Genomic DNA, 21,948 nt, shown 5'->3' on the forward strand with positions numbered 1-21,948 from the left:
GGGTGTGGGCATGGTGGGGTCCCCAACCTCGAGGGCGTGACAAATTTTCGGTCATCCCGTTACCGATTCCCCAGGGATTGCCCGGAATATACAGATCTCGGTGTGTGGCTGGCGACGATCGACAAATGCGCTGTTTACCTGCAGCAACACGAACGATCTCTGGATGGGCCAGAGTAAAGTATCCCCATCCGAGAATCCATTAAGTTGTTAATCATATGCGCAGCGAGGCTCCACCGAGGAGTACCCAGTACGCAGTGTCCTTTTCGGGTATCCTTTACGTCCAATGCCAGGCTGCCTTGGCTGGCTGCCACAATTAATATGCGTCCAGCGATCGTAATCAATTCTCGCTGTTCAGCGCGACGCATAGTCATCGTAGAACTCGTACCGCTGCCAGTCGGAACACGTGCGGGTCATTAGTCGCAGTCACGCATTTTGAGTCGAGCCGGTGTCCGAGATGGAGTATGGAGTATGGCCCAACCCCCACCACTGACCATCCAGATCCCATAGCCCATGGCCCGTACCATGCCATAACACCTCCGCGCGTCCACTCGAACAATCCACCGACATGGGCGACGGCAACTCCACCTCTGCGGCATGTCCGTTTCGTTGATTTTAGTAGGAAATGATTTTGTACGCTTCGTTCAACTTGGATTTTGTTTTCGGCTTTTGGCGCTCAGCTGCAAAATTTTATGAGTAGATGGAACTGAATACGGCCGGCATCTCTCGGTTCTGCCGGTCGGTTCTTTGTTTGGTTTACCTTAATGGGTTCTAATGAACCATGGCAGCCGGTCGCCTATCAATGACTTCTGATTCAGAGCCCAGGGTGTCGACCATCAGATGGTAGAGGGAGGATCCGGAGGTGCAACCAAATTTGGCGGACTTATCTAAAAACATTTTTATAGTAGACAAATTTAAGCTGGTATTAAGTACAAAAACATGGGATATAATTCTAACTAACATTTAATGGAAATATTAAACATGAATTGAAACGATATTATTGGATGGTTAAAGCTGTGGCAAATCTCATTTCTCAAGTAAGTAATACATTCTACTTCGTTGTTGTGCAGCTATTTAAATCGACTGTTTACCCGTGCTCCTAATGCATTAACTCACAAACATTAAAGCTCTTAATGAGTCTGCTGCAATCAATTTCCCGAGTCACGTGTGAGGAAACCACGCAGCTAAAAGCAAACAATTTAGATCCCATAAAGTGCCCTGGTACACCCCCTAGAACCGACCCGTTCCCATCGATTGATATTCCTAGAGCTGCGAGGACGAGGCCAGGATGTGGTCTATGGGGCACCAGTAGTTTGGCTTCCTTGCGCGTTTTCATGATGGCAAAATGCCAGCAGTAAGCGGGCTTTTAACCTTCTTGGCCTGCAGGCAAAAGATTTCTTGTAGTTTCGATTAATGGATACTAATGCATTGACTAATACATTAGAGGGGCTTTCGGGCCTCAAAAATTGCTGGCACGTGCGGGACAAATACCGACAAATTTGTTATGATAAATAAACAAACGGTGACACATATGGAAAAATATATATTTATTACTAATATCTGACAACAATTTATACGGCCATTAACAGTGGCAATACAACGTGTTTATTTCAACATTCTGCCAAGCAATAAAAAGTATAAAAATATGTAGCCAAAGGGGAATGAAAAATATTAAATAAATAAATATTAATATCTTGAAAATCAATCAAAATTCAAGGCATGCCCGTACGGTCGGCGCGTTCCGGTTGGACGAGTGCAAATTTCGCCCATAGCCCATAAACTGTTCATAAATTCAAACACCCACGAAAGGTATTATTCACCCGAACAAAAGACATTCAACAATATGGCAATGTGACTATCGATCGTCTGGCGAGCAGATTTGTGTGGGCCTTCAGTGGGTCAGTTGTGGGTCTCCAAGAAAAGTGATAGTAATCGATCAAAAACTGGAGTGTTACGTTGGCAAATGAGAAGAACTGCTGCTTAATGTTTCATTACCGGGCCAGCATATTTTATTTCAAATCGTAAATTGCATTTCCCCCCATTTCTACATGTAAAATATGCTAATGTATTTCCTCTGCTGTTGATATATATTCAACAATTGAAGAGGAAGTTCCACTGCGACCACCCCAATGCTTCTAGAACGTAAATTTATGCCACTAATAAAAATGTTGGAAAATAAATTAGCGAAATTCCGGAAATTGTAACAAATTAACATTAGCACAAATGTAATTAGTAACGCCGTGTTGACCGGTGCTTTTTTATACTAAGTTCATATCCCAGTTGCGGTGGAAATGAGTCAAAATTCGTGCACTAATTAGTGTAGCATAACTTTCAACATAACTTAAAGGTGTATTCTTTCGAAGATTAACTTTCAGTATGGATTAAAATGAGTTGCATATCATGTATTATTATTTTAAATGCATGACAGGTGGCAGCTCATCGAAAAACATTTCCATACCTTGTAGAATTTTGATTACAATTTTATTTTTAAAAACCTTTTCACTTTCTGGCGGGTGGGTGTGTGTTTAAACAGCTTTCCAGCATTGTTGACACTAAATTGTTTGTTTGCTTAACTTGTATACGTTTTCGGTGACGAACTAGGAAGACCCCGAAACAGCAGCCGTCGAATCAGAAGGTGTTATACAATAACTCATTAATATAATGCAACGCTGGACAGGCAACCAGTCATTTCCAGCTGCCTGGGTGCTGGCTTCTGGATTTCCCGATAAGATAGTGGGGTTACGGGTCCCGTGCCGGGAAAGTCATGCAGAACTTCCGTTTCGAAAACGGGGGCGGGTGAGTTCAGGAAGGGGCTGCTGGGGCATAATTACCCGACTTTGCTAGGTGCAAGCTCCATTTGAGCTTCCGTTTTGGAGCAAATGCGGCAAATTTACCAATCCCCCACATATGTTCTCCCGCTCCAAAAATGCATTATTAATTGCTTTGCCTTTGATTTATCTAAGAAGCAGGCTCCAGCCGACCTCAGTGCCGGCACCCCTTAAAACCCCTGAATCCCCATAACCCCGTGAACCCTCCAACCCCACCAAAAAACTTATGCAACCCTTGGAGCATTCGCCATAACGCTCCACTCACAATGTTTAATTGTGGAAATGAGAAATATGCGGAAGCGTTGACGATTCCGCTCCAGCGTCTGCTGCACTTGTCGCATCACTTGATGCGCCCAGCCCCATTTTCAGATTCAGTTCCAGTTTCAGCCCGTGTCCGTGTCCATGCACATGCCCCTGCCCCAGCTCCTGCCCACTCCCCATTCTCCAGCCAGCCCATCCTCTGCTCCACCCCTCGTTAGCTGACATGTCAGCGGCATTTTAAAGTCTGTGTGTACGCTGGAAAAAATATTCTACATTATATTAACAAGTTTGAATAAAATAAATAAAATTACCTTCTTATGAGAAGCAATTGCGGTGATCCCAAATTTTGATTACTAGTGTACAGCTAGGATATCTATAATCGAAAAAATCAAATATTTGCCCAGTGTAGCCAGCATCTGTGGCTGTCGGTTCCACTCCCACACAAGCGGTCTCGGCACTTGCCGCACTGTCCCGCCCTTCGTCCCCCGTCGGCCCACCAACTATATGACACAAAAATATGGGCTTAACCGGAAACGGATGTATTATCTGCGCTAACTGCGCTGCCACACACAACAGTCAGTCAGCGACAGCCGGGGCTGGGCCCAAACTCGGGATCGGGTTTGAGCTCGAGCTCGGGTCGTGGAACTAATAGAATATTATAAATCGTGCCCCGAGCACGTAGAATGAGACAACCTGTCTTCTCCACTGACCCACGGATGACGGTGGCCGCTTCCCAGCCCTGTTCCGCGCTGCCCTGCCTTTTCCTCCTCCAAATCTCCGGGCGGTTCTCGTTCGTTACGCTTCTGTAAGCTTTTTGGCTTGTGCTTTTTGCGGCTCCCGAACATTTTCGTGTTCGCATGCAAAATCCCAAATGAAGTTAGGGCCGGGAAAAGTCGACGGGGGAAATGCCGTTAGTTTGTCCGGGGCTGTCTGAGGTGGGGTTAGGGTGGTGCTGGGGATTGTGATGGCCTGGTCCACTGCATACGCTCGCATGTCGTTGTTGTCAAGCACTTGCCAACGCTTTCACTTTCCTCCCGACCTCTCGTCGTTGGCCCTTTCATCGCTGTCAGCGTTGTGTGGGTGGAAAATATAAGCCGAAAAAGGTATACCATGGTACATTGACCTGTCCTGAAGAGGCCATTGTAGAATAGTGAATAGTGCATATAGATGTGGCCCAAGGCCGAAATCTGCAAGAGAAAGATCAATAAACCAGTCGTGTACCATAAGTTATTTCAAATTAGTTTCTCTTTTTAGCTAAATATGATTGCTTTAAAAATGTTTTATAAAATGTGCAGAGAACATATTATCTAGTCCTAATACTGACGTCCGCTACTTGATTTTCAATTTCCGAAAGGTATTCACTTTTTACCAACTCAATAATCCAATCATGAGGAGCAGGCGAGCTAACGACTTGATTGGCAACTTAAGGGTTATACTCCTTCGACTGCAAGCGTATCTATTGCATTGAGCTGCAGCTGCCAGATAACTGACATTCTCCCCGATCGTCTGCTGCCTTGGCATTTGCATGTCTTTAGCGGGGATCAAGGATAAGCGTAGCCAGCTGATTGAGATTGAGTCATAGCCGGAACAATGCCGTCCAACCGTCAACCATCAAGCATCAACCGTCTGTGAAAGTGATCGTGATCGAGGCCGCAGATGCGGCAGTAAACACATCTCGGGATCGCCTTTCTACTCCAGTGTATCCTTGTATCCTTTGCTTTGCGTGTCACTCAAGCGATCAGCAAAACAACAACAAACAATGCAGGCAGGGGAAAGGAGTAAGCATCCTTTGTGGCTGTTTTGTTAGCTTTGATCGGAGCTACTTAGCATTTTCCTTGCTGGCTTTGTAGTCCCCTTGGAATTCCGCATGCCTCGCTGAGTTTTCCGCCCTGATCGAACGGAATAATACTGCTTAGATTCGAGAAATGTAAAATATTTATGCATCCATCGCATTTGGTAAGTCACCGTAATTATCTTTTACGCGAATCTTAATCTTAGGATGATTGTTATATAAATATTTCCAGTTCTTAAATCAGATTTGGATCATATGCAATATTTTGGTTTTTTATTAAACATTGTTTTGTTCTTTTAGGGATGTCTTCGTACACAATCAGAGTGTGCCATAAATATTTTGTCAAAATTTAAAGTTGTTGCCCTCCAAGTGCTCCCAATGTTAGGAGGTAGTTTAAGAAATGACTGGGTCATCTGTCCACCTGCCCTCCAGCTCCTCAACTTTCCTTCGCCACAGCAGCAGGAGCAGGCTCCTGGAACTTTGGCTCGATACGAGCATCCTTCGATACACCAGCTTCGCTTGGCACCCCGTAGATTAAGGCCACAGCGTTCGGTTCTGGAAGGCGGAGGCTCCAGAGGACTGGAGAACGGAAATGGCGACTCATCGAAAACGATATTTGTGCGGCGCTGCTACATGATGGCTGGATTGTTTTCGATTACAACTACGATACTTGCCATAATCCTGTCCAAGGTAATTCCTCCGGAGGCAGATCTTATGATGGCAGGATTCATAAGTGCAATGGTGTCCCTAATGTTTCTCTTTGTCTTCTGTATTTTGACCAAGTTGCGGAGGTTTTATTGGTATAGTTTCATCATGGCTGGGTTGTTTGTTAGTCTGGCAGGTTTGGGCGTGATCCTGCTTCTGGAGCGGAACCTTGCCCGCGTGTGCTTTGCCCTTCTGGTGGCCTCTGCTATGACTGTGATCTGCTATTTCGCTGGCGCATGGATACCCAAGATCATCCTCCCAGGAGAGAGGACTATGTTTCTCCTGCTCGTAATCTTCGTGATGGGCGCAATCTTTGTGATGACCATGTTTATCTTCACAGACAATTGGATCTATCAGTTCGTGTACTTCACGTTATTGGCCACTTTGCTAATACCCGCATCCGTTTACCATGCTCAGGTGGTTCATTCCAGGCGATTCCAGGTGCCCGATTATGAATTTGTGATTTGCGCCGTCAACATCTATCTGCACTTTCTGTTGTTCTTTGCGGCCTTCTACTTTGTCATCTGGGCTCCCAAGTGGTGAGAAATTCCGGCACTTCTAAAAACTCTGTTTATTATAGGAGTCACGGAGGAGTGTCCGTGTAATTCTTGATGTATATTATTTTGTTAAATCATAATAAAAAGGTTTTAATGAGAAAAGATACCAATTTATAAATAAAAGATATAGAAGGTGAGCAGCTTTGCCAGGAGGTAAGTGTCAGGGTGCATGCCAGACCTAGTCTCAACACTCAGTCCATAAGGATTTTAACGGGATGGACAACATTTACCACCGGGACAACATCCGGCCGACGATCGAGCAGCTGGACCCAATGACACAGTTCATTCGCAGCATCTACAACATTGGCATGATCATCACCGGACTTACGGTGGGCGCATGGATTCTGCTTATGCTGACCAATATTCGCCTGCACAGATACCTTCCGTTTCCCAGCTACGTCCTGGCCCTAATCATTTTTCTGGTGATGATATGCATGCATTGCATCCCGAGAATATCCTACTACTCTTCCTGCAAGTGGTTCATGACGGGTCTGGTGGTTGTGTGTACCACCTTGTTTGGCTGCCATCTCATTGACGATTTGAGCCCGCTCACTATCAGTTTCGTGATGATCGGCGTGGCCCTGATCATGCTCTTTCTCAACTTCTCAGGGGCCATGTGCCCGCAGGAGTTCCTGCCCGGCGGTGTTTGCTCCACGCTGCTGATGATGGCACTGCTGTTGGTCTTGGCCATTGTGGGAATCGTCCAGCTCAGCACCGGGAGTGTTGAGCTGCTCGACACCTTCGTCAGCATTCTGTTCCTGATGCTGATCATAGCGATTCCCATTCAGGCGCAGTTCAACCACGGCCGTCTGGACGTCGTGGAAGTGGTTCCCGAAGAGCACCTCATGGTCTGCACCCTGACCTTATACTTGCACTCAATGATGTTCTTCTTCTGCGTGTGCTACTTCATCCTGGTCGACGAGAGAAAGGAGGCCATTAGACGAACATCTGAAGGGCCGAAAATTTCACTCGAAAATGATTTTGATTGAGAGAAATCGCTGTCACTGTGTGATCGAAACAGATTAGCGATCTGGCAAGTCACTACGGAGCTCTAGACCAAAGGATACTGTCATCCAGTCTAATCATCTAGCGCGGTGTAGTCAAGGCGGTACAAAAAATATAAATATATAATCATTCTAAGGCAATCAGCATAAAGCCAGAGCATTACGAAAGCCCCTAGTCTCAATATAAAAGAAAGGAATCACTTACTTTGCTTCTTTCTTCAAAATTACATTGTATTGACCTAAAATACTTGATCAACACATGAATAATCGCAATCGGGGTTGGGGTCGATATGGCCCTAGAACCGGAAGACCTGGTGCCGAGCCAGTTCCTGCGGAGGGACCGGAGGTCTTAGTCATCAACGAGCGGGAGTTGCGGGCCTTCATCTTCCGGGTGTACCTATCCTCCGTAGTGCTGTGCCTGCTGACTTCCATTTCGTGGATCATACTGTCGGCACTCACTGTGAGGGTCGACAAGGCAATTCCAGTGCCGCCGTACGTGTGGCTGATATTAGCTTTCATCCTCCTCTCGGTGCTCGGATGCATCGGACAGACTCCAGCACTGACCTTGTTATGCTGGGGATTGATGCTGGGATCTTTGTTCTTCGTCACCCTGTTCGGAGCGTATTATATGCACCTAGTGCGCGTCTCGGTCCTCTTGATTGCCATTTTGGTTGCTGGATCCCTGCTGGCCCTGCTGCACTTGTATGGGGCCAAAAGTCCGGAGGTTTTGCTACCCAACATTATCTGTACCTGCTGCATTTTTCTGCTGCTCACCGTCACCGTGCTCGTCCTAATGATACTCTTCGCTGTCATCAGTGATATGCGGTACCTCCTGGCCGTGGCCATCATATTCGTCATCATTATCGCGTTCATGGCTCCATTTCAGGCTCGTTACGTTTGTGGAAGACTGCAGCAGGTGCCTTATGGGCAGACTGCGGATTGCGCCACTGACATTCACCTACAATTTTGTTTTCTACTCGCCTGCATGCTCATTATTGCCCAGTACTATAGTTGAATAAAGTCAGTCTAAAATGTTGGGGCTGATGTGCAAATAGCCTAGAAATGTATATGCGACTATGTTGGATAAAAACTGAGTGGTTTTAAGTGCATGTTAATCCATCGAAAATCAATAAACATGCCATTTGGGTTTTGAGTTTATGGTTGGTATACCTCACTTACACAACTAGTGAACAATCTTAGCAAAATGTCGAATTACATCAAATTTTGAAATTTCTGTCTCAAAAAATCCGTATCGATGCCTTGTTGTCCCCATGGGCGAGTGGAATTGGAAGAGGAAGCGGACGGGGTGCAGCTAGTGTTTGCCCGTACTGTTTACATAGAAGGCGGACTACTGTGTTCCGCATCGGCATTTCCCTTACTGTTTGTCGCGTCTCTCAGGTTAAGTGTTGTTAAAGTCCTGCCGATACCGCCGTACGTGTGGCTGCTCTTCGCCCTCGCCATCCTGGCAGTCCTGATCTGCCTGCCCATCCGGCGCATTCGGCCACTGATCGTCTGGGCAATGGTCGGCGGGGTTGTGGGACTCTTAACGCTATCCGCCGCATACTATGTAAGCATGTATGACATTCCCGACTTGGTGCTCTACTTTACCGTAATGGCACTGGTGGTTGGCGGACTGATGTTCTCTGGAGCCAAATGCCGGAAATCGTTTCTTCCCAATGGCCTCGTCACCGGAGTGATTGTGACCATTTTCCTGGTAGCGCTCCTTCCGCTCAGCGTTTTGTCTGTGGTATCCACGCGATACTATTTTGCGAGCTTCTGTGCTGTGCTGAGCGCTCTGGTATTAATAGTCATCCCCCTGGAAACACAGTTCATGCACGGACGATTGCAATACTCGCCGCTTGGACTCGAACCGATCTGCTCCATGCTGATCTACCTTAACTCATTTACACTGTTCTTCTGCATATGCGTGTTTTCTAATACGATTGAAGGGGAGATTCTTGGAAGTATGCAAGTTGATTTAGACGGCCTATCTACAATTCCAATGTGAACGTGATTAATAAAAATGTTTGCTAATTGTTATAGATTTACACCTGCTACAGTATGTACAGAATGCAGACCGCACAAGGTAAGTATTGTAAATCCGATCTAGATAACCCAGTAGAAACCTTTCGGGTAAACATTTGAATTTGTTTGGAGCAATAAAGTCAAGAAATCGATAATTGGAATTTTATAAACTCTGGTATTTTCTAGTCCAATGCCAAGTATTCAAAGAAACACTTTTCGGAACATAGATCAGGAGGTCTATGGCGAACCGCCGGATCAGAGCATCAGTCATGCGGCCAAGATATACGGACTTAGTGTAATCCTGGCTGCCATCGCATTGACGCAGTGGATCATTATAGGTTACACCCATATGCTGAGCCACAGCAGATCGGAGGAGCGCTACGGCTGGTGGCTTCTGTGCACCTTTTTCGCAGTCGCCACACTATCCTGGACCAAACTAGGACGCAAGGTGCCCTTCAACTACATCATTATCGCAGCGATCGTGGAGAGCTCAACTATTTATATAGCCATGGAACAGAAGCACAATGAGAATAGACTCGTCAACTTCTACGCCGGCATTGTGGTGGTTGCCTTGATGTTGGCCTCGATATTTTGGGGCGCCTACTTTCCCATGTTCATTGTTCCCGGCGATCTGCTGCTCAGCTGTTTGGTGGCAATAGCCAACATTATGATGATCATATTCTTCATCAATGTCCTATTTATCAACTACCAGGGAATATACTATGCGGTACGGAACACATTCGCCCTGGTGGCCATATGCATGGTGATGTACACGGCTACCATAATCCACGATCGCCAGTTCGATGTGCCCAAGAACGAGTATCTGTTCCTCAGTGTCCTGCAGTTCTTCTCCTACATGATCCTGCACGAACGCATCCTGGCCATATCCTTTACAAGTGCGCTGAAAACAAGTTGTTAAATGCAAGTCTCTTTTGGCAGTCGTATGAAATTCGGTAAATCTTAAAATTTGATTTGCACGTGGTTACTAAATAAACTGTATGAAAACTAGAATTATCAACGCGGAAGGTGATTTTGGTATTTTTGCATTACTGTGCATATGGTTATTGTACTGTTCTGTTCGAAATTTTCGGCTCATTGTTTTGGGACTACGGACAGAGTTCCTTGGCATGCGCCAGATCCAAACAATGGGGGATTGTCTGGAAGTGAAATAAATAAATAAACCGCTAAATTGGCAGTGCAACGTGTCTCAATTTTGGTGGGGCGTGTATGGTGATGGCTTTCATTCACTGCACATGTGATTCAGCAGCCTTTATTGAGTAGGTAAACAGCAAACACGAATTTCAAAACCGGATTCATATTTGCAATTAATTTCGTTATAACTCAGTGCAAATAGATTTATATTCTTTAAAGATTTGTGCAAATAAAGGTCCATCCGAAGCAGCTTCCTTTGTTATAAAATTTAATAATTTAGGCGTGAAGAATATCAAAACTAGAGTTCCGTTTGTCCGAGATCATAACCATCCCCGTGCAGCTTTAATAAGAAACTCTCGCATCGATTTGAACTGGATTAATCCGGGGAAAAACGTAACTCTCATACGAAATTTACATAAAGAATCCTTTACTGCACTCCGTCTATTTGATAAGCTGGCGTAACACAAGAAGTGCCACTGGAAACAGGATTAATCGAGCAGGGTACTGGACTGTCCAAGACCAAACAAAGCGGCAGCTGGGCAAGACAAAGGATCGCGAGTCCCTCGACAATGCAATATCCACTTAAGGTCCAATCGAGGCGAGAGGAAACTCGTTATGAGTCACACAAATCTCAGACTTCGCGGCGAGGGTCTCCGATCCAGATCCAGATCCACCTAAGTATCTGCCGTATCTTTTGGGAGTAGCAACCCTTTTATTCGAAGGCGTCGCGGTCAGTCGCGAAAACAATCAGCGGCCATAAATGTTGATTATCAGGATGATAGTGTGCATAGCGATGGTGATGATGATGGTGATGATCAACGACTGCCACCACCATGAACACTGCGAGAAATAATGGTATGGGTTATAGGAACCCATACTATTTCAAATTCTGAAAGAATAAATATTAAAATATATATTACTTATTTATGTAGCAACTACATAATGGGTAAATAAACATATTTTTTTTATTTATTTTTACTATTTCCTATACATTAGCTATAAAAAGACTAATTATGGTATTAACATATAACATATAAATTTTACAAATTTATCTAAGTGCATTCGCATCCATTCGCTTGCAGCAGCTTTCGATACAGGCATCTGGACCCGCGCTGCGCTTAACTGACCTGAGCTAGTTACCTTTCGGAAAAATCTTACACGAAAATCGTGGGAAAATTCCGAAAAGCGCATATCGAATGCAATTAAACGTTCGCGACGTCTCGCGGTGGTTACTTTGCCACCCGAAACCCAATCCTGATGGCCAGGGGTTGTTAATGCGCGCGGAAAACTTGCGCGCTTTCCAAACTCTCATTTTCACCCTCAAACGGTAAGAGTGGAAACTGGGGAAAAAGGAATAATTCCGCTTGTTGCGTGGTCAGCTTGTGATTTACCTTTCCGGTGACAAAAAATAAATACGCGGAAGCATTGTAAATCGAGCCGAGAGAAGGGGGCCCGACTTTTCCGCCCAACTTCTGCTAACGACTTTGGTAGGCGGTTAACTGTGTGTGCCTTAACGTGGGAAAGCGAGACTTCAATGTCAACTGGTAGCTGGCTATCGAAGGCTTTCGCATAATTAAATGCAACGAAATGTGGCAGCAGCAGTTTGATTTCTCTCCCAGATAACTGAGCCTACTACGGTGGTGGAATTTGTCATAATCGTTTACATTGGGTCGTGGTCCTAATGGCCAACAAAAACTAGTTGCTGAAGGACTTCGATATATGATTTAAAGTCAAAACTTGAGTTACTATCAAAATGCGAGAGGAAACTTTTTTGGTTCCTTAAAATTTGTATTTTAAGTTAAAATCTGAAATTCCATTGGACAACATCGTATCAGTTTTGAATTCCTTTTTTCTCGATTCGGTTCAATGCAACAGTCTTGAGAGGCTTGGTTCTTGAAAGGAATTGTGGAGGGGAAATACCAGAACCAATGGCCAATACATCGGTGTCATCAGCATATCTTCGTTTCGCCGCGTTCCGTGGCTTAATGCGAAATAATTACAACTTGTTCGCACATCATTCAGCACAAGCTGGAAAAAATTATCTGTCAGCTCGACGTCCCCTTCATTTGTTTGCCCAATGACGAATGTGACCCTCCAGTGACGAACGATGGCGATGATGATGATGATGATGAAAACTTGAAAACGACACTTGCCTTATTTGCTTTTTGCGTATTTTTTTTTTATTTTTGCAAAAAGAAACTCTTGTGGGCGCGTCGGTAAAATTTCAAAGTCGGCATCATTAACACCAATGCGCCATTTTGGTATTTCGATGTCGATGAGTTGTTGAGTGTTGATGGTGATTGATGTAACTTTTGAGCCAGCCAGCGAGCCAGCACCAAAACCACACCACTTGGAACCCGATCTCGAGTGAGTGTACCAAATTGGTAGCTTGCTGGCAACCCATTCCAGGCCATCTCATCCGCCCTCCTCCCAAAAACCCTAGGGCTGTATATTTGTTGTTTTAGTCCGTAGTCCCAGGGCCGCGTTCCCCCGGCCTATGCTAATTTGTTATTTTAAGCATGTTTGTTTGCCTACAGCCCTCCAGTCCTCCAGCTCTCCGGTTTACCGGTCCTCCAATCCTCCAGCTCTGCAGTTCCGGGCCAAAATATTGACAAATGCAACGGGCGGAAGGGCGCGGATGAGGTTGTGTCTGCACCTGAGGCAAAATATAACTCTGCAACAAATAACAAACAAGTAAACCAATTAAAGCAAAAGATACAATTTGAATGCTTAATGGACTTGGAAAAGGCGAAACCATGCTTAAAACTAAATTTGAAACACATTTAACCGAATTTTTCACTTCACTTGGATGCAAGGGTTTTCTCAAGGGTGGTGATCGCAGACCTAAATAAATTAATTATCAAATAATTAGGTTAAGAGAAAAAGTTACTTCAGCATGTTAACCTTTAACAGGACAACCTTAAGAAGTAAGGGTCTAAATTCAGGTTAAGAGGTTTCCTGGGACAATGGCAATTAAATCAAGTCTGTATAGGCCAGATTAATTGGAAAATAATTTAGACAATTGAGAAGAAAGATAAAGGGGTAACTCGATAATACCCAAGAGGTGTCTTCCAACTTTTGCCACTTATAGGCACTTTTGAACCTTGTAAGCTCTGGTCAGATCCTCAATAGCCTCATTAACCCACTTTCGAAGTCTGTGGCTTTGACAATCATAATCTGGTTATAGGCAGATCCGGGTGGTCCGGGGTCCGGTCCTATTCCGGTATAAAAATCACCCAAAACTCTGCCCGGGAAGGGATAACAAGTTCTAACCCCAAATATCATAAACTATAACTCAACGCACTAATTACGTGAGAGACAAAGGTGGTTGGGTCTAACCAAATGGCAATTGCACATTGACTTCATCAGTGGGCCCAGAACCAGATCTCGGCATATTCAATTACCGCAAATTTGTCGGCAGAGCATAAATGCAATAATTAAGAATCAAGTTGCCAACGAAGTGGACCAGACCAGATCAGACAGTCAGACAGTAAGCCGACCCTCAAAGGTTCATCCACATATATCTGTGTATACATATATTCTTCTGCCTTTTGGGGTGAAGTGATACATTCGCACAACTTCCGTTGAAAGTCATGTAACTTATTTCTTGTTACGCTTGAGAAACTCTTGCAGTTGACATTGAGACCGGCAGGAGTAACTGAAAACTCAAAAACTAACCCAAATGGGTTTCGGAAGCTGCGGTCGACCGAGCCTCAGACCCCTAAAGAGGGTAGGCCGCTCCTTGGGTTTTGTTTTAGTGGTGGACGCATTTAAATGTCTTTCCAATTTGTTCGTTCCGTGGGTCGGTTCCGTCTGCTCCGCCTGTCCCATATCCCATATCCTTATCACAGCCTGGAGTGGCACTCGTGAGAGAATTCCCAGCTCGGCAGACCTCGAATCGCTCGACTGACTGCTCCGGGAAACCCCTGACTTCGACTCGAATGTGACACCACCTCAGCGGGCATTCGGTTCTGTGGACTTTAATTATGGGTGACAATGGCCTGCGGAATTGATTTTCGATATTTGATCATTCGCTGCGGTTAGTTAACGCTCTTTAGCGATGAAAGCGCGACAACCGCAGGCGCTGGCAAAATGGGAATGAAAACGGGAGTGGAAATGGGGTGGCAGGGGAATCAGATGTCGCAGATGGAATTACGCCAAATGAGGCGAGTGCAGCACTTGAGGTGCACTCGGATATCATTTGCAAGGCACTTTTTTTAAACCCCAGTCCGGGGATGATGTGGTCGATTTATTACGGTTAAATAGCTAAAGAAAAATGGTCAAAGTTGCGATTGATGAATTAACTTGGAATAAGATAAGACAAAACCCACTTATTCAACATGCTAAATTATGTTATAAATCTTTAAAAAAAAGTTTAGAAATTTAAGACTATTTTTTTTATTAAAATGTCATGGGAAATCACCAAGAATACAAGTTATTTAAAATGACCCTTAGTTATCAAGTAATGTCTACGAATGTAAACTGCATTTAGCGCCAACTGATCGGACATTTTCCGAATTCATTCCACTTGGCCAGAGTCCATTTTCAAGCGGCTTAGTGCGGTTCGTGGAAAATGCTGTAGACGCCGTTCTGTCTAAGAACTTCCACTTGGCCAAATGCCCGAATCAGGTAACTGAACAATTTTCCGTTGCCCCCCGCAGAAGCGACCCTCTAACTCTACCTGTTTACTGAGGCCGTGAAACGCCTAAAACTAATTGAGACCGCCCTCATTGAATAATTTCAGAAGATTTTTCTTTCTTTTTTTTCTGAAGCCAAGATTTTCCGCAGACAGAAAGGGGCCAGAGCGGAGTGGAAAATGGAAACTGCAGAGGGACACTGAGAGCTGTGGGTAATGATGATGTATGGGTAATTTGAATGATTAATGGACTGCGCTTTATGCCAGTGTTCCGGTCACAGTTGAAGGTTTGCCCGGGTCTGTCCAAGTCACTCGGCACTCGGCAAAGGATATCTTGGGCATAGATGTGTAATTTAATTAAAATATTTTTATGGTAGCCCGTAAGAATGGAAAAGGTGTGTAAAGGCAGTTGCGAAGGCATGCGAAAAGGTGCAGCAGGGGTCACCGATTTGATTCGATGCAGGGAGCAATACAAAGGAGTGAGGCATGAAGATTCACTTTAATTACGGAGATTCTATAGTAAGATAGTAGGAATATTGTAAAATAGCAATAATCGTTGTAGAACTAGGTGGACGGACCTACTAGTTGTTTCTGCCAACTTTTAATACCCTGAAACACAGAAAGCTGAACAAATTGGGTAGGTCAGCAGCGCCAGCTTCCCAACTTTACTGCCATATCGCATAATTTAAATCTCTGGCGCGGAAATTATGTTTCCCAAGTGCGTTGTGTGTCCTGGCCGCATAATCATTTGCGAACTATCTGACCACAAGCCAAAGCCAATAAGGCGGCATATCCTTTCGGGCCTGTGGCCATAATCAGCACACAATCGGGCCCACGGACCGCCGAGCGGATGGTAAAAATTAACTTTTTTAATGAATTACGTAAAGGGTAGGAAATGGGAGCAGTCTGCCCTGTAGACAGTTGCAACGCAACGTAACGTGACGCCAAACGCATTATGTCATATCGCAGATTGAACCAGCGAACCGGACCAAACCGAGCTGAACTGAACTGAACTCAACTGGCAAAATGTTATGGGCCAAGAACAAAAGGCCCGGCCAAAGTGCCATCCCAGTGGCCATTAAAATTGTATATTTTAATTTGATTTTCCTCTTGCCATTTCATTGGCAATAATAATCATGTAAAGCGACCTCAAACCGTGCCATCCCCTGAGTTTCCCCACCCATCTCATACCGATTGCTAAGCGGATGAAATTGGCACCGAGCGAGCTGCTTATAAGGCCATTATATCTATCGGGCCTAAGCCGTAATGGCAGGACCCCAACCCAAACGAAACCCCTTCTTTTTCACTTGAAATGGAAGAGCATTTGAAAAGACAAATCCTCGTGTTAGGCTTTTGATGCATCAGCAACTGCTGCAACGCCTGCAACTCCCAGCTTTTTGTGTTCCCCGGGAGCGTCTTTGTATCTGGATATCTGTATCTTCAGCGCGGCTCCTTCCCGGTGGACATGTGCGGATTTATTCTTGCCTCTATTTTCGCGCAATGAATACGCGGCTTATTCGATTATTGTATCTGGAAGTCTGCTTTCATTTCCTTTTCAGCGGCCGTGATTGAACGCGAGTTATCCTCGTCGACTTAGGCGTTGTCTCTTCCAATCCCAATCGGAGTGGCACAAAAGGAGGTCACACACAAGGACTCGATGCGACTGTCAGCAGATTATCCTCATTCCCCCGATACCCTGACACCCTGATAACCCGATGATATGATACCCGGGCTCCCCCGCCTCCCAGCAAATGTGTGAAGATAATTGTCAAGGTTCACGGCTGCCTGACTCGCTGATGGCTAAAACCTTTCATCACATTTTTCATTTCATATTTCATATTGCTTTTTTAATTAAACCATTTTTTGTGGCTTCTCCGAGTGGCTTATGGAAGCCATTTTACTTGCCCTGCGGCGAGAAAATTATAGATATTCCGCTGAAAAGGTAGTGGAGGTAATTGCAAATGTCTATTTAACCCTTGCGTCTTTAACTATATTTCCTAGAATACTACTAGACTGGAAAATCACCAGAGTTGGTACTGAAACGTTGGCATAATTGTGTCAGCTGAGTAAATATTACTTTTCACAAATGTTCTTTTTTGCATGTGGTCAACAAACTAGTTCTTATGCATATCATTATATTACCACTTCTTTCCAAAAAATCAAACGACAATGTGTGCGTTGTTTAATAAAATTATATACTTTCTGCTATTGAAACAAGGAAGTATTTGTGGTTTTTTTAAAGAAATTCTCGCCATGAGTTTTCCCGACGCCAACAAAATGGCATCCAACTGGACAAAATGGCGACTGCCATCGGTGCGGTGACCCCAACTCAGTGGATGCATGTGTGTTTGTGCTAATTTTTTTCCTGGCCCGGGCAAACAATATTTTGAGCGTTAAAACCGACAAACAAATAAACAAAGTCACAGGCAGCAGCGACATCCTAACCATATATACATACATATAAACAAATGTGCTTGTGTGCTGTAATAAATTATGTTTGCTCAAAATTTATGCCCATCTACGTATGTTTGTGCATATATGCACATGTATGTAGGCAAGTCCTTTTGTGCGAGAGTGTGTGTGCTCCGGTCCAATATTAATACCTTCATAATTAATGAGCGTCCGCTGCGGCCTCGTGCACAAAATGCATATGCCAAAGCCGCCGCCCGAAAACCACCCCCCCAGCCCCGCGCGCTGCCCCTCGAGCATGTATTCGTATTTGTTTATGCATTTTGTGGCTGACAGCATCTGTCATTTGCCATTTGCCATTGGGGGCGACGTGTTCGGGCCTGGTAATGTCAACCGACCACCGACCCGGCGGTTTAAGTCAATATCAATCCCCGCCAGTCGCCCACCAGCGGCTCACTCCATCCATCCATTCCTGGAGCAGAAGTGTCTGTGAGTAATTGCGAAATGTCCACGGAAATAAATGAAAACAAATTACGGGGTTGGCCAAATATTCTGGCGGGTATTTGCTTAACTCGGAAAATTTAATCGTTTTGCAATTATTTAAAAATTAACAAGGCAAAGGTAGTAGAAATCTAAATATAATATATATTACTAGCCATTACTGGATTCTTCAGCAAATATGTTTTAGATAATTGTATAAAAGAAACTAAGTAATAAATGAAGCAGCTGGGAAAAAAAGAAAGTCGGAAAATTTTAGTACATTCCCATGCAAATAAAATAAACGAATGTTCGCACAGTGCCGTGTAGAAATTTCCCACACTAGGTGGGTCCCCGAATTCCAGGACACACAGCACGATCCTGGATCGGAGACTCCACCGCCCAGCGGGGAGAGCATTTTTCCAGCTAAGCCGACTGAGGGATCGTAAAATCTTTCACACCTCCGGCGCTGCTGGGAGTCGCAGGACGAAGGCGACAAAAGTCGACTGATTAATCGGAATATATCGATCAGGCCAGAGGCGATGCAGCAGACAGCCTGGCGTTAATGTTCCGCTTGCAGGCCTTGAGGTCCTTGGGCTGCCTGCTGCTTCTGCCTCGCAGCCCGAAATCCTGCACCTGTGCGCGTCCTGCGACGATTCAGGTGTGCACATTAGTCACAGACACAGACACCAACTCGCAATACAAGTATATGTTGACACAGGGTGGGGGTAGGGCAAGATAAAGCCAGGCAAGGACAACGACGAGGACGCGGACGAGAACGGGAACGAGGACATTAACGAGCCAGGCAGTTAGTTGCTTTGCCGTCGATGATGCAGCACTTTCCATGGTAATTTCGGTGGGGATTGTGCTCCTCGGATCCCCTGGTTCCGGGACCTCTTCGACACCACCACCCCCTCATCCAAACGCTGTGCATATGACAAATGTTTTTCATTGCCAGAAATTTTCACAGTCATGGTCATTTAAAGCGGTTCTCCTCATAATGCATCGGCGGGCCCTGCCGACCATTTATGCCAAATCATTTGGCCAAAATAAATTAAATATGATTTTGGTTTGTCAGCCGGACGAAAGCTGATTTATAGGGCCCATCGTTCCCTCAGCCAAACTGTAGTAAATTGGTCAGGATGAACCACTCCCACATGTTGCTTAAATGTTTTGTATACGAAAATATGTAACCACCATTATCGGATTTGAATGTAATTATATATTTCAAAGCTTATGCTTAAACTCTCGACGTAATTCCGTTTGTATGAGATAGATAGTTTCAAATGTTTCAATAGTTTCTTTGTTGATTAAAGCATTTCGAAAACAAGATCTTATGGTATTCAGTTTAACGTATCATTCGAGAATCCTATAAAGCTTAAGTTATGACGAATTAATTGCAACAGAAATCAGTAAAGTATTAAATTCAATTACAATTTCAACCTACACTTCATTAAGGAATGATTATAAAACACACAAAATCAAGAAATGCAAAATTAATACAGCTTAATAACCATGAACAATAACGGCTGGAGGGGTATTAGTGGTTTTGTGAGGGAGTTTTCGTTGTTTGTTGAGTGCACGAAATTTACGATCAATTTTTAATATATTTTATGTGAATTTTTAATTTGTCGCATTTGCCCGAGAACCTCACACCAGCGAATTAGGATTATGCATAAACGTTTTGCCTTATTTTCCATTTTGGCGGCTACGCTTGTTGTTTGCGTTCATTATTAATATTTTAATAATGTTGAGTGTGGCTCCCAGCGAGACTGCCTTAATTTAAAATTTATTTATATAGCTCCGCGAATGTATTAAAAGCAGCACCCAGCAACTAATTAATATTAAAACAAGCGAAGCGGCGTCAAAGCTGCCAGTAATCAAAATTCTAAATACAGCAGCAGGCTAAAAAAATATTTAAATTGCTTAAATAAATTAAAAGCACCAACAGAGCGCATAAAGATTCAATAAACCCTCTGATTCTTTGGAGGAACCAGTCCCATATCATGCCATCTAGTTCTTCAGCCAAACAGTCTTATGGGTTTTAGGTCTGGAACTCAAACTTAACTCGTTATCAAAGAATATAGTCTCGACGGATAGACGGCCTTTGACTTTTTTTTAGTCATTTCGACTATGGAGATTTGTTGTTCCTGTGTGCGGCGCGTTGACTAATTTTAATAAAATAACAATCGATTTTGGAGCCGAAGAAAAAGGTGTGAAGTATTAATAAGATGTCAACGAGAAAATGTTAATTTCGTAAATAATTCGAATTTGGTATCATCTTCTTTAAGTCGAGGCAGGTTGTTTTGTCTTGTTTTGGGCTTTTTGGAGCTCTACGCCGGACCATTGTTTTTATGCAGAAGCTATCATAATTTAGATTTAAAAACCCTTCGGGTATGCATACTCAAAAATAGTTTGCATTAGAAGGTCGAAAAGTTAGTCGAATGAATGAAGTGAGTTGTATTCAAAAGGGCGTGCTTGTGTCAGGATAAATATTTGTTATGCTAACATTATGTTAACTAATCGACTGGTTTGGATTGGTTTTTAAATACTTCTCGTATGTATATAGAAATGTTCGAAAGCTATTTATATTTGTCAAGAGTATTTCTCCCATTTACAGTTTACCATTTTGCGTATCACATTACAAATGGATCGAGAAGACGTTTCAATTCCTCATAACTACGGTCTCGTAAATTTACATAACTCTCTTTTTCGGTCCTGAAGCCTGCCACTATCCATGAAATATCATTCCACGGAGTTATTTCAGTGTTCTGCTGAACGGGCCGAGTAACCGCATTTCTCATTTGGTTTTGGTACTGGTGCTGGATTGGGTTTTTCATTTTCTCTTGTGAACACCCTTTCGGACCATCATCGACTTTAACTTGCACTCGATGTCTCACCTTTCGAATGATTTATTAAAGTGTCATTAGTGCACGAATGTTGGAAAAATGAAACGAAACCGAACCGAACCGCACAACCGTCCCGACTATTGAGTAGCTGCCAGAGTGGGGGTCTGGAATCTGGGGGTCTGGAGTGTGGTAATGAAGTTACCAAAGTCCCCATTCCCCATTCCACATCCATACCCATCCCCATCGGCTGGCTGGGCCTCATCATCGATCGTGTAATGGCTGCGTTAAGTAGTTGATGTCTGAGGTGGTTGCCTCTTGTAAATTTAAATGAAGCGAGCATCCATCTCAAACGCAACTCAGACTCCGATTTCAGTCCGATCTCAATCACACTCTGGCCCATTACCGTTAGCCATGATGTGCAGATGCCATGATCTCTTGCCTTTGACCCATAGACGAGCTCTGACAGCTCCGTTGATTTATTCACACCCATAAACCCGGCTACATTTTCGAGTCGAGGCGAGAAAATTAAGTTGTTGTCGGCAGAGTGCTGCCCCGATCTGATAAGCTCGATAAAGGCGACTATAAACCTTATATACGACTGCACCGCACTTGACCTAACAGATCAGTTGCCAACGGTTTGTCAGATACATGCATCAGTTGCAATCCTCTCCCCTAGAAACTACTTTCGTCAAGCATTTGGCACCTTAAGTATCTCAAAAGAATGAAACGTCTATCGATTTCTTATGTTCTATAGAGTACCATAATCTGCTAAGATTTCACTTCAAAACAGAAATGCATTCCTTTACTTTACTTTTAATGACATATTTGTATCTGGAGGTGCGCGAAAGAGTAATTAATGTTTTATGCAATATTTAAATATTTAAAGTTTTTAATTTGATTTACTAATTCCGTCAAAGCTATTTTTGGCAAAGCCACCCTTGACCAAGACCCACGTATTTGGGCGACTTCCGATTTTGGATCAATGGCTCGACGGCTGGAACACCTGCGCATGTCACGTAGCCCTCCTCCTCTTGGCCAACTTCCACGGCTACCTTAAAGCAGGCAGCAACAACAAATGATAACCGTTCACGCCGCATAAATTGACGATTGAACCGGAGAGTTGACTTGGAGCTCGCAGCTCGCGAGCGTCCCAATCAAATATTCAAATTGGAATACGCTTTTTTTCGATTTTTTTGTGGTGCTTTGGCGTTCATAACTTCATCTTTAAAATGAATCGATGAAATATGTACCAAAGC

The 21,948-nt window shown here is 44.1% G+C and overlaps 5 protein-coding genes across 6 annotated transcripts; all 5 read left to right on the top strand.

The window, feature by feature from the left end:
- The first annotated feature begins 4,727 nt into the window (after nucleotides 1–4,727).
- On the top strand, nucleotides 4,728–6,315 carry LOC117150870. Of its 2 annotated transcripts, XM_033317990.1 has the most exons (3): nucleotides 4,728–5,042; nucleotides 5,179–5,568; nucleotides 5,662–6,315. In XM_033317990.1, exons 1-3 carry the CDS (start codon nucleotides 5,025–5,027, stop codon nucleotides 6,124–6,126), a joined length of 873 nt encoding a protein of 290 aa, XP_033173881.1. In that variant the 5' UTR covers nucleotides 4,728–5,024; the 3' UTR covers nucleotides 6,127–6,315. The 2 variants fall into 2 exon arrangements, with proteins under 2 accessions (XP_033173881.1, XP_033173880.1); XM_033317989.1 differs by having other exon boundaries at nucleotides 5,179–6,314.
- Nucleotides 6,316–6,320: 5 nt separating this feature from the next.
- Nucleotides 6,321–7,307, top strand: LOC117150871. The gene has a single exon (XM_033317991.1). It carries the CDS (start codon nucleotides 6,356–6,358, stop codon nucleotides 7,127–7,129), a length of 774 nt encoding a protein of 257 aa, XP_033173882.1. The 5' UTR covers nucleotides 6,321–6,355; the 3' UTR covers nucleotides 7,130–7,307.
- A 60-nt stretch (nucleotides 7,308–7,367) lies between these two features.
- On the top strand, nucleotides 7,368–8,223 carry LOC117147325. The gene has a single exon (XM_033314180.1). It carries the CDS (start codon nucleotides 7,404–7,406, stop codon nucleotides 8,157–8,159), a length of 756 nt encoding a protein of 251 aa, XP_033170071.1. The 5' UTR covers nucleotides 7,368–7,403; the 3' UTR covers nucleotides 8,160–8,223.
- A 113-nt stretch (nucleotides 8,224–8,336) lies between these two features.
- On the top strand, nucleotides 8,337–9,152 carry LOC117141825. Its single transcript, XM_033305482.1, has one exon. The coding sequence runs from the start codon at nucleotides 8,400–8,402 to the stop codon at nucleotides 9,150–9,152; it is 753 nt and encodes a 250-aa protein (XP_033161373.1). The 5' UTR covers nucleotides 8,337–8,399.
- Nucleotides 9,153–9,264: 112 nt separating this feature from the next.
- Nucleotides 9,265–10,183, top strand: LOC117141835. The gene has a single exon (XM_033305495.1). The coding sequence runs from the start codon at nucleotides 9,360–9,362 to the stop codon at nucleotides 10,086–10,088; it is 729 nt and encodes a 242-aa protein (XP_033161386.1). The 5' UTR covers nucleotides 9,265–9,359; the 3' UTR covers nucleotides 10,089–10,183.
- Nucleotides 10,184–21,948: the final 11,765 nt, after the last annotated feature.

The sequence above is a fragment of the Drosophila mauritiana genome, chromosome 2L (genome assembly GCF_004382145.1).
Source record: "Drosophila mauritiana strain mau12 chromosome 2L, ASM438214v1, whole genome shotgun sequence".
NCBI lineage: Eukaryota > Metazoa > Arthropoda > Insecta > Diptera > Drosophilidae > Drosophila > Drosophila mauritiana.